Here is a 13,707-nt window from a genome sequence, read left to right on the forward strand (position 1 = left end):
CCAAGCAATAACATACTCAAGTAAATTTGTTTAATGTAATTAAACGTAGTAGAGGCAACATATACATATATAGTAGTATGGCGTGATGAAAGCAGAGATGCAAGAGGAATCAAAAGAGATTCATTCGAGCAAAATTTCATAAATACGATTTCTACATGTTTTTTTTTTTTTGAAAATCAACAGATACGGCAGTGTCTCGATGGTACATAAACACAAAAATACCGCCGTCGAAACACTATCTCTTACAACAAGTTTAATGTATATTTACTGCAAGATAACAGCAATTTAATTATATCATATGAACAATATATGTATTCAATGTTTTTGCATTAATTATCATTATGATATCAAAATAATACCAGATATATAAATTTATACTTAAAAATTTTAATCGATTTTAAGAAACAACAACAATTTTAAATACATTAGCGATTTGAGTGACTAGCGAAAGGAATTGAACTCCAAATTTTCGTTTTCAGTAAGTTCGTTAGTGAGATTAAGGGTCAATTCGACCAAGTAGGCTAGAGGCCACAGACTTAAGTTGGTATAGTTAATGTGACGGGGACTATACCAACTTAAGTCAGACTTGGGCTCTAGCACTCTAGCTACTTGGTCGAAATGACCCTAAAGATCAGATTACGAAGTTAAATACTCTTCCTGCTGTCTCTTGACTAATACCAGTAATACCGATACTGCATTTACATATTCTGCTTTAAAAAACTAATGAACATTGGCACGGGCTGTTATCATTCTGCGATTTGAAAATCAGTAATAAAATTGTAAGAAAATCATCCGATATTAGATTTTGTTGAAAAGAGAAGTAGAAATATTCGAAGCCGGTAAATACTCACAAAATTATTGTTTTTAAGTTAAACTGGATTTTTTGCAAATCAATTTAGTTTAAAAAATTCCAATTAATTATCGATAAAGCATTTTAAATGATAAGTAATTAATTAACATTTTTTGTTTATGTATGTTACATATAAAGGAAAGTTGAGGTTAAGAATGTTGCGAACATTGAGTAAATCATCTCGGTTGGTCCAAGTTGTAAGAAGCAGTTCACCTGCTACAGCAGTTCAAGTTAGAAAGTTAAATTTGCTGGAGTATCAGAGCAAGGAACTTTTAAGGGACAGTGGTGTTTCTGTTCAAAACTTTGCAATTGTTGATGACCTCAGTAAAACTGGTTCTGTATTGGAGCACTTGCGTTAGTATTTGCTTTGTTATCAATTTAACTATCAGTGATGCTTTGCTTAGTGTTAATTTATTTAAATATGCTATTTTCTATTTTAATAGGTTGTTGTTTATTACAGGTGCTGAAGAATATGTTATTAAAGCTCAAGTTTTAGCCGGTGGAAGAGGAAAAGGATGGTTTGATAATGGATTTAAAGGTGGTGTTCATCTTACCAAAAAGTAAGCATTATATTTTTTTAACTATATACATAGATTATAAAATTTATACATTAATAGTCCTCAAGCTGTGGAGGATTTGGTAAAACAAATGTTGGGACATCGGCTTATTACTAAACAAACTTCCAAGGATGGTATTCTAGTTCAGAAAATTATGGTTGCTGAATCTGTGAATATTGCAAGGGAAACATATGTCTGTATACTGATGGACAGGCAACACAATGGACCAGTTTTGATTGCTTCACCAGCTGGTGGCATGGATATTGAGGCTGTAGCTGAAAAAACTCCACATTTGATTAAAACTTTACCATTGGATATCTATTATGGTATTGATGATGGAATAGCACAAGAAGTCAGTGAATTCTTGGGATTCAAAGATCCAGATTTGCAAAAAAAAGCAATGTTTGAATTAAAGAATTTATGGAAGCTGTTTGTTGATATTGATGCTTTACAAGTTGAAATTAATCCTTTAGTCGAGACTGTTGAAAGGCAAGTTGTTGCTGTTGATGCCAAAATATCTTTTGATGATAATGCTCACTTTAGACAAAAAGATCTCTTTGCCATAGAGGACGTAAGTGAGAAAGATCCAAGAGAAGTTGATGCTTCAAAATACAATTTAAATTATATTGGCATGGATGGAAATATTGGGTGCCTAGGTAAATTAAAAACCATTGTTTCTTTTTTATTCAATAGCAATTTGAATAATATTATTTTTATACTTAGTGAATGGAGCTGGATTAGCAATGGCTACAATGGACATTATAAAATTAAATGGAGGAACACCAGCAAATTTTTTGGATGTTGGTGGAAATGTGCAGGAAAACCAAGTTTATCAAGCATTCCGTATTCTCAGTGAAGGTATCTAAAATGTAGAAGATAATCAATATATTTTTACTTTATTTTCTATATTACATTAAATCTTATACATCATACTTGTAGATCCAAAAGTTAAAGTTATTTTGGTTAATGTATTTGGGGGAATTGTAAATTGTGCTACAATAGCAAATGGAATTATTGCAGCTTCTAAGAATTTGGGTTTAAAAATTCCGCTTGTTGTTAGATTAGAAGGTATTTTTCTTTTGTTTTCTTATTTTATTGGATTGTTCTGACGGTATAAGTTCCTTGTATTATTTTTTTTTTGTTCTTTTCTATTAGGGACCAATGTGATGGAAGCCAAAAAAATCCTTAAAGAATCAAAACTTCCAATTTTAACAGCTAATGATTTAGATGAAGCTGCGAAAAAGGCAGTAAGCTGTATCAAAAACTAGGTATCCTGAAGTTTTTGACTGATAGCATTGAACAAACTGGAAAGGTTTTTTATGCACAAAATAAATGAAGATTCAATTTTTTATATTATAATAGCTTTAATATTCATATCTGACAGATACAAATGAAGATAGGTGTTCGTAAATAAAAAACATAATATAATATATATATATCAAGACTGAAATCTGACAATAACAGAGTAATATTGTAAAAAAAAGGTTTTTAATATCTGAACTGCCTTTGTTATCATAGTCTGTGATTTGCAAATATCTATTTGTAATAATATAAAATTATGCCAGTTTGTTAATATTATATTTCTGTATACACTGTATACATAATGTTTTACAATATTCAGTTTACATGTAAATATTTTATGTGGTCCATTATGATTAAGTGGATCAAAAGATTTTTGTAAAGCTAAGGGCCTTAATTAGTTGATAAGAATGTTTGAAAAATTAAATACTTTTATTAAATAACAAATTGACTGGGTTGTTCATTTACGTAAATCAACCATAGTTGATTAAAAAATCAGTAATTTCTATTGGTACTCTATTCAAGTTTAAACAAATTAACGTTTGTGGCTTATGAAATAATCGGTAGCTTAATTTAGATGAACTAATAAGAATATCAATGTCGTTATTTTGATAAGTAAATACGAATTACATAAAATGTTTGTAATATGTATGAGTCGTCAGTGCGATCGGAGGGTAGATCCTTATATGGTAAAGCATTTTAACTTACACTGGAAGGTGATTGGTGCGTGAGATGTATTTTACCTTATGTTAGTAGGTCAGCTGCTTCGCAACATTTAGACCGTGTATCTTTGTATAAAAAGACCGGCGAAACTATTCATATTATGCTTAACGCTTTTTTTAATATTACAAAACAAATCAATTATGGCAAGTAAAATCAAAATAATTATTATTATACGAAAAAAGAATATAATATTTGAACAAATTATACTAAATAATTTTTAATCTACTAAAAACATAATTTTTATACAATGAGAATGTTTACGTTAACCTGATAAAAAGGAAAGAATTTTTATAAAAAAAGGGTCGTACATTGTCCTAACAAATAAATTTTAAAGTGCGGAGATAGCTCTAAAAAGAAGAGAGTTATATAATATTACATGCGGCTAGTAGTAAATACTCGCGACAAATATAAACCATAATACAAGACTTGAGTTGAATTCTTTATGGATAGGGAAAGAAACACGAAGAAGGAAAGAAAGAAGGAAGGAAGGAAGAAAGACAGAAAGAAATGCATATATATATTATACTACATATGTATATATATATATATAGATTGTCCCCCCAACCCCTGAGAGCGAGAGGGGGCTGAATGCGAGGGACCGCAAACTATTCTTGGAGAACTTCACACAACGCGGGGCGACTTCTCCCGACAAACACTCTCTCGACGCGGCGCCAGTAAACGTCAGTAAACCGCGGCGAAATCTGCTCTTCAACATTCACATTCAATCTTCTCTTACGAAGAGCCTCATCGGTTTTGCTTTTCCACCAAATTTCACCTTACTTGCATCATTTCTTCAATACCACTTCAGGTATTCGACGAAAAATCTATCTCAGTTCGACAGTTTTATTTAAACATTTCAGCACCACCTCATGTACCAAAAAATTCATACTCGTTAACTTTAATTTTCTTTTACCATGGATTATATCGTTCCAATGAATATAATTTTTCAATTGTATTTTAATCTTGTTAAAAAGCTGAAATTTTTTAAACAAAGCTCGTAAAGAAAACCTCGTTATTTCTTTTTTCTATCTCAATAATAAGGGCATATTTTTCAAAATTTATGAAGCGAAGTGATATCAGTGAGTGAGTGCAGTTGTAATAGATTGATATATATAATCGGTAATCCATCATGTACGAAAATCTAAAGAAGATAGATTTCAGTGTTTGGAAAAAGGATATTAGTAGTACAAGCTGCTTTGAGTAGAAAAATAAATCGCACAAAACTCCAGTGAGTTTTACCCTTGCATTTTTAATAACAATCAACTTTGATTGTTTAAGTACGTCGATTATTTCTAAATTAAATAAAAATAAGTAAAATTTTATCTGGAAGGAGAAATATATACTTCTGCAAAATAAGAGGATAAGTGCGTGAAAAATCTGTGTTTGAACAAACGATTAACTTAATTACTCTTAGCAATTGTAATTTCCTAATATTATTTTGTGATTATTTTCTAATCTAATTTTGAATTTCTTTCTCATTTGCTCAAAGTGAATTGGATCATCTGGCTTTATTTGTACAATCAAGGATAACTTTCGAAAACATAACACCGTTCTAGGCTGTCAGTGTAACTATCGGAAAGTCTGCGGTATCTTTTTAGTCACCGACCTTAACCCTTAAATGGTCTTTCAGACAGCGGCTTCTGCGGCATTGCTTGTATATAGCCATAATTCGCCAGCAGTTTCTTCTTTCCCTATTTACGACTGTTTACTTAAAAAGCCGAGAGACGATCTCGCTAAAATAGATCGAGCTTTCCGGAAAACTACATGAAAGCAACGTTTATCCCACGAATGTAGGGTGTTAGGTGGAAAATCACGCACGGCTCGATAAAATGAATCTTTCGCTAATAATGCTACGGACCTTGAAAAAACGATGCGTATATCTATACTTTCCGAAAATATATCTTGGCAATGAGCCCCGAGTATGTACCTCATCTACTTATTCCGAATAGATTGCATTACTTGTCTTTGATCTGTGCCGCAAGGCGCGATCGATTTTCGCTAATTGGAAAATTAGGTCATTTAAATGACTTAAATGTTTTGTTCATTAACCAACTACGAATACCGATGTGCAAAATAATAGGCGTGTCTCGATGCATCGATTGTGTGATAAAACTTCGTATTTATAAACCGGTGTAGAGAAAATGATGCGGCTGGTCAGTTTTGGCGTACACGTGTTAGAACGTTAACCCAAACTTTGCGCTCTATTTAAGAAATCTAATACAATATCGCCAATGATAATGGTATATTAATTTTAATTTATAATTATAATTTTATAAAAAGACATTTTTTTATTAAAAATATCACTGTTTCCTTGTGAAACAATAATCACAAAGAGTTTTGATAAAGTGCTAATATTATAGGAAAAAAAGTAAATAAATAAATAGAAAGTGACAGAGGCTTATTTAAAAATATATTAATGAGAGAAAAGGAAGAAAAATATCTGATTTCAGAGATTAAAAGAGGAATTAATTATTGGATTGAAGGTACGCTCGTCAGATTGCGCAGCTGCAGTTTCTCCAGCTGATCAGGACCAGGGTTTCTGCGCGAGCGCTCAGGAACCTCGTAAGCATCGCTGGACACGGATAGTCTCACGTATACACACATAAAAGCGGGATAAAGTTTGGTGAGTAGGGAAAGAGAGTGTTGAATTGGACGAGGACGATACGGAGGAGAGAGGGAGTGAGAGCCGAACGTGAGAGGCACGCTTACCACTTCCAGGGGAGCCTCCAGCACCAACATCAAGAAACTTCTTCCACCACCACCGACACCAACGCAAACACAGACAGCGGTAGCAGCAGCAGTTCGAGACCGGCCGATAAAATGAGCGAGAATGATAAGTCAGTCAATTGCGAGGACTCCGGCGAGCCGGAGGACGACGATATGTTCGAGCGAGATTTGGCCGAAGATGCCGAATGGAAGCGCATCCAGCAAAATACTTTTACCAGGTGGGCCAACGAGCACCTGAAGGTCGCCAACAAACACATAGCTGACCTCGAGATCGACCTATCCGATGGATTGAAACTCGTCAGCCTCATCGAGGTGCTCTCCCAGAAGCCGCTACCCAAACACAACAAACGACCGACTTTCCGATCACAAAAGCTCGAAAATGTCTCTGTCGCATTGAAATTCCTCGACGACGAAGGGATTCGCATTGTAAACATTGGTGAGTATTCATCCAATTGGCACAAACTTTTCCATTTCTCTCTCCCTCTCTCTCTCTCTCTCTCTCTCTCGTTTTTCTGCAAATCGATTTACTATTTATTTCACAAAATCTTACCTTGATCAAAATTTTTCTAACCGGTAGTGCTTTCGTTCAGAAAGACTTTGTTATCGAAGCTCCGAGGACCGACCTTGAATATCAACAACAATCAACATGCCAGACTGTCATTCTTGAAAAGCTAACTTCTCACCTGTCTCGCGCGTTCTAAATCTACAAATTCTACGAGCAGCACTCTTTCGTTTCGATCTTCCAGGTTTTCGAGTGATAAGTTTTAATTCGATCGACGTTGAAACTTTGGTTTTAGGTTTAATAATTTCCAAGTAGGAGCGTCTGTCGAAGACTTTCTTTCGGTTTAAGGAGAATGTGGATTTTAAATTGAGTTCCTCTATTTTGGAAAGAGATTCGTGTTTCAATGAGAGGATTTTCTATGAGAATAAGAAGAGTTGCTAGCTTCTTTGCAGCATCTTTTGGCGCTGAAAAGATTATTTATTCGTTCCAGAGCTCCTATCTGCACGAGTTTTCTTACCACGAATGGTTTACTGGCTGCTCGAGGATGAGTTTTCATTGAGCGAAAAGCGCCCTTCCCCGGCATATTGAAATGAGTTTTTGCCAAGGTAGCATTGGCATCTGGCAAATCGGAGTTTCTACTTCTCAACGGGATGCAAAATGCTTTCTTGATGATTCCTTAATGACTTCACACGTGACTAAGCCGGTTAGAGCGTGGCTGCGAGGCGTGTCGCGAAAATTACCGGACCGCCAATCACTTCGCTTCACGCGTCGATCGAATTTTCACCTCTCGGGCGCATCCTAATTGCACGTCAAATTTCATTCTCCTCGTCAGCTCCGTAATCACCCTTACCTTCCAAAATTTCCCTTTCCACCTTTGTCTAATGTTATTAAAAAATTATGGGATCTACCTAAACTAGCCATTTCCTATTAATGCTATGCACTAACGCAATGTACTATATATAAATCAATGAGTCTCATTGGCAATAGTCAACTTTTCCAATAACTCTATTTTTATGCTAATGAACATTGACTCACGTTATGTTAACACAAAAAATGTTGACTAACAGTATTCTCTATTTTTATGCTTGTTAAGCATTTCACGATTGGAAACTTCCTTCTGTGATCCGTTTTATCGCGAGGCCAATAAAAAATAATTAAAGATCCATTAATACGATTGCTGAGCAGAATTCGAGAAGGCGTGTCAGCGAATTAGTAAGGCGTTCCTGTGTAACTCGAGCTAAAAAATTGACAATAGTCTGAAAAATATGAAGGGGGAATCTGCTGACCCATCGTAATTTAATGGAATTGATGCAATTTTTCGTTTTCAATAATTTAAGAGTTTTTCCACAATTTTTGCTCTAAATGTAAAAAAATGTTGCGCCAATATTCGTGTATAAATGTGTGTGTGTGTGTGTGTGTGTGTGTGTGTGTGTGAGTGAGGGTTGGGCGAACAAAGTTTGAATCTTCGGATATAGCGGGGAGAATAAAGAAATCGTGGGCGATAGTACAAGAGGAGTCGCGATCGATCGCAGGCTGCTAGGCTGCCCGGGAAACCAAAGGGTAGTGATGGGCCGGTGCGGAGCACGTGTTGCTCGCGTCCATGAACAATTCAAGAGTTGCGCGAACACCGGAAATTGCAGCAAAACGACACAAACGCGAAACATGAATTGCTACAATCGAGCGAAACGCTCAAAATCAATACAACAATTTATTCCTTAAATTTATTATTTCTTTTATTCTTCAAAAAAAAATTTTTTTTTTTCGGTTTAACCGGAAGTAGCGTTGAAGGCGTAGGAAATTGTTGCGTTTTTCCTTCCGGCAAAGATAAACATCTAACCAGTGGTTTTACGTGGGTATTAATTCGGATGAGAGAGATGAATGAAATTTTGTCGATAAAGCATTTATAAATATTTTATGATGGGAAATTGGAGACCTTTTGCGCGTGCCCACGAACAACACATGTGTAGGGAACCACTTGTTGACAAAGGTATTCGCGCCAAATCGAATCTCCTATCGAGTGGCGACGTAGCCACTGCTAATCTGACGCGAGACATACAAGTTGGCTCGTTATTTCGAAGGACGACTTTTACTTTCAACTCAATCAATTATTCTCACTGGAATGTATCGATAGATCTTGAAAATGGTTGAATTTCTTCAATCCAATTGTTTTTTGAATGTTCCATTACCTTTCTCTTTTCATTGATTATGTAGCTTCGCTGATTATGTTTCTGTGATGATTTCCACTCGAGGAATAACTTATGATTGATTCAATAGCGATCTCTCTGTTATGGCAAAGGAATGCAAGAAGAATTGTTTAATTGTAGGAATCAATTTATCATAATTGTTATATTATTTCTCAAGTCCTTGAATACCAACGACAAATGAAAAAAATTACGCAATTGGAGTATCGACGGCCGGTGATGTCACTGCGTGAACTTTACGGCCAGCAACCAAACGCTTATTCGCATAGCCTTCGAATATATTCCATATCCAGTCAGAGATACTTTCAGCCAAAATATTTGGCGTTGATAATCCAGGTAAATTAACTTCAACAGTCTTATCAGCGCACTCGCATCTGTACAGACGATAACCAAGAATCTCATCATAATTTCAATTGAAATTAGCATATTTTCAGCTAAAGATAAGTTTTATGAAATTCCATGTCAAAATCCCCAAAAATTTGAGAAAGGATCCTACAAATTGGGGATGCGAAATTTAAGCGTGACAAGTGAACCTTGACCTCACAAGGATCAACGTACCGAAAGGTCTAACAGGAGTACCTTAATTAAGTAACACAATCGACGTACAATTTCAATTATTCTTATCAGTCTCTGACTCGTGATAAATTCAAACATACACAGTAGTATACCGTTGCATTAGACTAAAAGCTTTTTTTCAGTATCAGACTATATGACCTATTTCAACAATCAAGTTCATTTGTTGCTTTTAGCTAACCAACTGACATGCGCTATATAATCATGTATACAAGTATACGGTCTCTGATTGTGTATTAAGATAAACAATAAAAATTGGCAGAGAAATTGAAAATAGAGCGAGAAATCGAGTTTGGAAACAATCAGACAGGATTGACAGAAAGTGGTAGTTATTTTTGCATTGTCTAATTTTATACAATCATCATCAGCAGCAGATGTCAGCGGCTTGACTGTCGTTGATTCATCAGCTGCGAAGAGCACGAGTGTTCAATGACGATACTACAATTAAAAGTTATAGCGGGAGAACGTGTGCCAGTGACGTTCCCTCGGCACGTATTTTTATGCAAGTTTAGACGGTGACGTCACCGATACTTAAGCGATTACTTCATCGGACGCCACCGCAACGCCAGGCTTCTTCAATATCCTCCAGCGTTTTTCAATTTTGCAACAAAAAAAGAACATTTATGGAGCAAACGATCTCTTCTTCTTTCGTGCACGAATCCCTGTAAAATATATTGTACACTGTTTGTCCTTTCAAAAAGCTGGTAGGATTATTAATTTACGGCAATTATGGATGTCAGCGAAAGACTCGGTTAAGCTCTCAGAACGTTTTATGTCGTTTGGTTAGCACTGATGCGAAGAGGTCGAGGATCTGTGTTAGAGCGAGAGGGGGCAGACGGAGAAAGGTAGAAAGTGGCCCAGTCGACGACGACGAGGGACCGGGTGAAGGTCAAACTTGTACCGATCCGCCTCTCGTCATCTTTAGCCGCTCCTTTGACTGCCTATCGATTACTATTTAAATTACTCAGAGGCACGAAAAACCTTCGAAAAAGAATCCTGCTACTCTGTAATTATTTTCAGAGACAGAGTCACGTAAAGAGTGTATTTACACGGACGATTTTACCTTCGCAGTCCGAACCAAAATTCCGCTAAGCTCTTCAAGTTTTTTTTTTAACGAGAAACAATAGACGGTATCCAAGCTGGATCGACATTCAGGGCTCCTCAAGGTCTTCCTAGAACTCGCAACAGGACCAACAGGTACACATTCGCGAGACGCTTTGTGTGTCCCTTTCCGTTTGTCCGACAGCTTTTTTTTCAATCGGATTTCCATCTCGTCCTTGACGAACCAAGCAGCACCTTAGCAGGACACAAATATTGGCACTCGACTCGACCCTTGCCACGAATGTGCGAGGATCCGAAAAATGAGTCACTCGGCGAAATTCTATTCGTCGCAATTTTCTCTCCGCGGATTAACAACGTGTTTCGCGATGGAAACGAAGAACGCGCGATGTAAGGCGAGACGCACCGGTTTGTTCGCGAGGTCGCAAAAATTGCGAACATTGTTCGAGAACTGGTTTTCAGCGGTGGAAGTAGTAGTAGTTCTGCATGGTTGTCCAAGTCGGAGTCGCGCGTATCGTTTAACTCGTCGGGAAATTCGAGTATGGAAGAGCGAGAAAAAATGTGCTGGTTGATACTCTAATGGCCATCCGTCGCTCGGACGAGTTTCCGTTTAAACTTGGCATCGTACCACATCGATTTCTAAAATATTGCAAGAGCTAACGATCGCTCGCATCCACTTGGCCTAACCTCGATCAAGGACAAGAATCGGTTCTCCGGGCTTTTTGCCATGAATTTTCTCGATAATAACGAGAATCCGATAACTCATTACATCCTGTACATAAATCCAATCCAGATCTCGTTATGAAATTTTCGTCATCGAGGATTCTTTCGCACGTCGTGAGAGGTAGCTGAGAGACGAGTTGGAGGGAATTAGTGAAATGCTAGATTATTTGTAGCGGCGCGGGCGAGGTGTTGCCGGATGACTCTACCTAGTCTTTTTTTAATGATTTGGGTCGGCGCGAGCGATTCTGCTACTCGATTAACACCCACCTGCGCTCAGTTGTTTGAACATGTGCTCGGGAGAGCCGAAATTAACGACGCTGACTCACCGAGGCCAGCTCGCGCTCTCATTGTCAGACTTCTTAAAAATAGTTGTACGCCTCGCGCAAACTGTCCATTTTTCCCGACAAAGTCCTATTCGATAAGGAACGACGAGACTCATTAAAACCACTAGTCTCTTTTTACGATCTCGTTGACGTTTTATCGACACGAGAGCGCTTTACGATTGGTAGATTCGCTGTTGAGAGCTGCAGTTTTATTGGTCGAAACATTTTACTGGCATAATTCAACGCGAAGAATATAGCAAATTGAAATGGCAAAGGAGGATCGAAGTAGGTGTTTCACTGGTTTGCTAATCGTTGTATCGCCCATGCGTGACTTATCAAACTGGCTGGCATCTTTCGGCGTAGCACTCCCGCTGTGACGTCACTGGTTGCAGCTTGTAATTGCTGAAAATAGTCGGGATGAATCGTCGACTCCCTCTCACTTTCGGAACTTTCGATCCGCAGGGAGACAATCGTAGTCACGGAGTGCTCAAGCGTGCCAGAAATATCTGTCTCTCGTCCCGTCTTTTCTTGGATGTGAATATAGCTTATGGGAAAATGCATCCTCCTAGAATCTCATTCAGACGCGCTCGTTTTTCCCACTTACCAGCAGACATAAAATTCTATATTTTACAACAAATACTCCCAACGTTTCGTTATTCTCAACCAGCTCGTCTTTTCTCGCTTCTCTCAATGTTATATCACTCCCCTGAAAAATGACTGCTGAAAAATTAGAAACGTATATACCTGTACTGAAATTTTCAGATTTCCTCTTACTTTTTCTTGGCACAACCATTGCATTCCTGGTGCACGCAATTGATATTGGATTTTTATTTTCGAATATCTGCACCCTTGCCAATTCAAACTCCACGCAAGCAAAAATCTTGTTTGTGTATGAGACGCCTGTATTGCACGAAGAATACGAGGTACTCGAGCTAAACAATGCTACCCACTGATCGAAATAAACCCATTCCCGCACGAATTATAGAAATAAACCCATTGCTTGAATATCTATTAATAGAAGGGATTCTTTATTAAAGCCAGAGATTTTCTATACTCCTGTTTACTTTCGCCATGTTAGGCATGGCTGTGTATTTGCGAAATGTGTTTACTCCGTAAAGTGATAGGGAATCTTAAGTGCCTTCCGACATGAATGAGTACATTGTCTCATTTCTGGTATAAATTTCTCTCAGCCCATCCAAGATCCAAATTCGTAAAAGTTTCTCTCTCTTTTTTCATCCGTTAATAATAATTAATTATCGTAACGATAAGACACTAATTTTATGAATAGCCTTGATTATCTAGCAAATGCACCGTGTCTCGCCGTGACTAATTTCAGAGAGTCTCCGCGTGTAGTTGCTATTTTAGACAAGATTATACTTCATCGCCAGCACATTCAGCAGGCCAAAATAAAAGCACTGCGACGCAATGTCATCTTTAGTTTAATAAGAGAATCGTAGAGTACCATGTGGATTCCATGAAATGCTTTCTTCGCGCATTTTAACATTAACCTTTGAAGTTCAGTCCTTGGTAAAATATAATCCTGCAAAGCTTGAGATATATATATATATATATATATATATATATCATTTATGTTTATAACGATAAAAATGCCAAAATGTAGAAGAGAAAAGAAAATATGTTCTCCTTGAGTTACTTTTAAAATCGAGAATAAAATTGAGTCCATTGATGATCGATGAAAGAATAGTGAAGAAGGTAGGAGGGTAATGAACTTTCAGCATCGGATAATCCGTTAGTCAGTAGGTTCTGTTTTTGCAAATAGTTTTTTTTCTTCTAGATTCGACGGATATCGTGGACTGCAAGTTGAAATTGATCCTCGGCTTAATATGGACGCTGATTCTGCATTATTCCATCTCGATGCCAATGTGGGAGGGCGAGGACGGAGATGGTCCGGACAAGACAGCCACTCCGAAGCAAAGGTTGATGCACTGGGTGCAGGCAAAGGTGCCAGATTTGCCAATTACAAATTTCACATCAGACTGGAACGACGGCAGAGCCGTCGGTGCCCTCGTCGATGCCATTGCACCAGGTCTTTGCCCCGACTGGCATGACTGGAGTCCCAAAGATGCCGTTCAAAATGCATCCGAAGCCATGGGACTTGCCGATGATTGGCTTAATATTCCTCAGGTAAATTTACACCCAAATTTTCACT

At 37.3% G+C, this 13,707-nt stretch overlaps 2 protein-coding genes across 3 annotated transcripts in view; both read left to right on the forward strand.

Annotated features, from left to right (window-relative positions):
• Window positions 1-616: 616 nt before the first annotated feature.
• On the forward strand, window positions 617-3,153 carry ScsbetaG (Succinyl-coenzyme A synthetase beta subunit, GDP-forming). The gene is made up of 7 exons (XM_066731640.1): window positions 617-839; window positions 989-1,204; window positions 1,311-1,410; window positions 1,468-2,063; window positions 2,131-2,265; window positions 2,347-2,475; window positions 2,563-3,153. The coding sequence occupies exons 2-7, from the start codon at window positions 1,006-1,008 to the stop codon at window positions 2,673-2,675; spliced, it is 1,272 nt and encodes a 423-aa protein (XP_066587737.1). The 5' UTR covers window positions 617-839; window positions 989-1,005; the 3' UTR covers window positions 2,676-3,153.
• An 894-nt stretch (window positions 3,154-4,047) lies between these two features.
• The window catches only part of cher (filamin-A), a 31,389-nt gene continuing 21,729 nt past the window's right edge, over window positions 4,048-13,707 (forward strand). For both annotated transcript variants that reach the window (XM_066732139.1, XM_066732140.1), the window contains exons 1-4: window positions 4,048-4,237; window positions 5,913-6,052; window positions 6,148-6,592; window positions 13,333-13,682. In XM_066732139.1, coding sequence (XP_066588236.1) covers window positions 6,250-6,592; window positions 13,333-13,682 — 693 coding nt within the window. In that variant the 5' untranslated portion in view covers window positions 4,048-4,237; window positions 5,913-6,052; window positions 6,148-6,249. The remainder of the gene's footprint in view (window positions 4,238-5,912; window positions 6,053-6,147; window positions 6,593-13,332; window positions 13,683-13,707) is intronic.

This window comes from Prorops nasuta, unplaced genomic scaffold (assembly GCF_024137725.1).
Source record: "Prorops nasuta isolate Cenicafe-Biocafe unplaced genomic scaffold, Cenicafe_Pnas_1.2 PNAS00009, whole genome shotgun sequence".
In the NCBI taxonomy this organism is placed as follows: domain Eukaryota; kingdom Metazoa; phylum Arthropoda; class Insecta; order Hymenoptera; family Bethylidae; genus Prorops; species Prorops nasuta.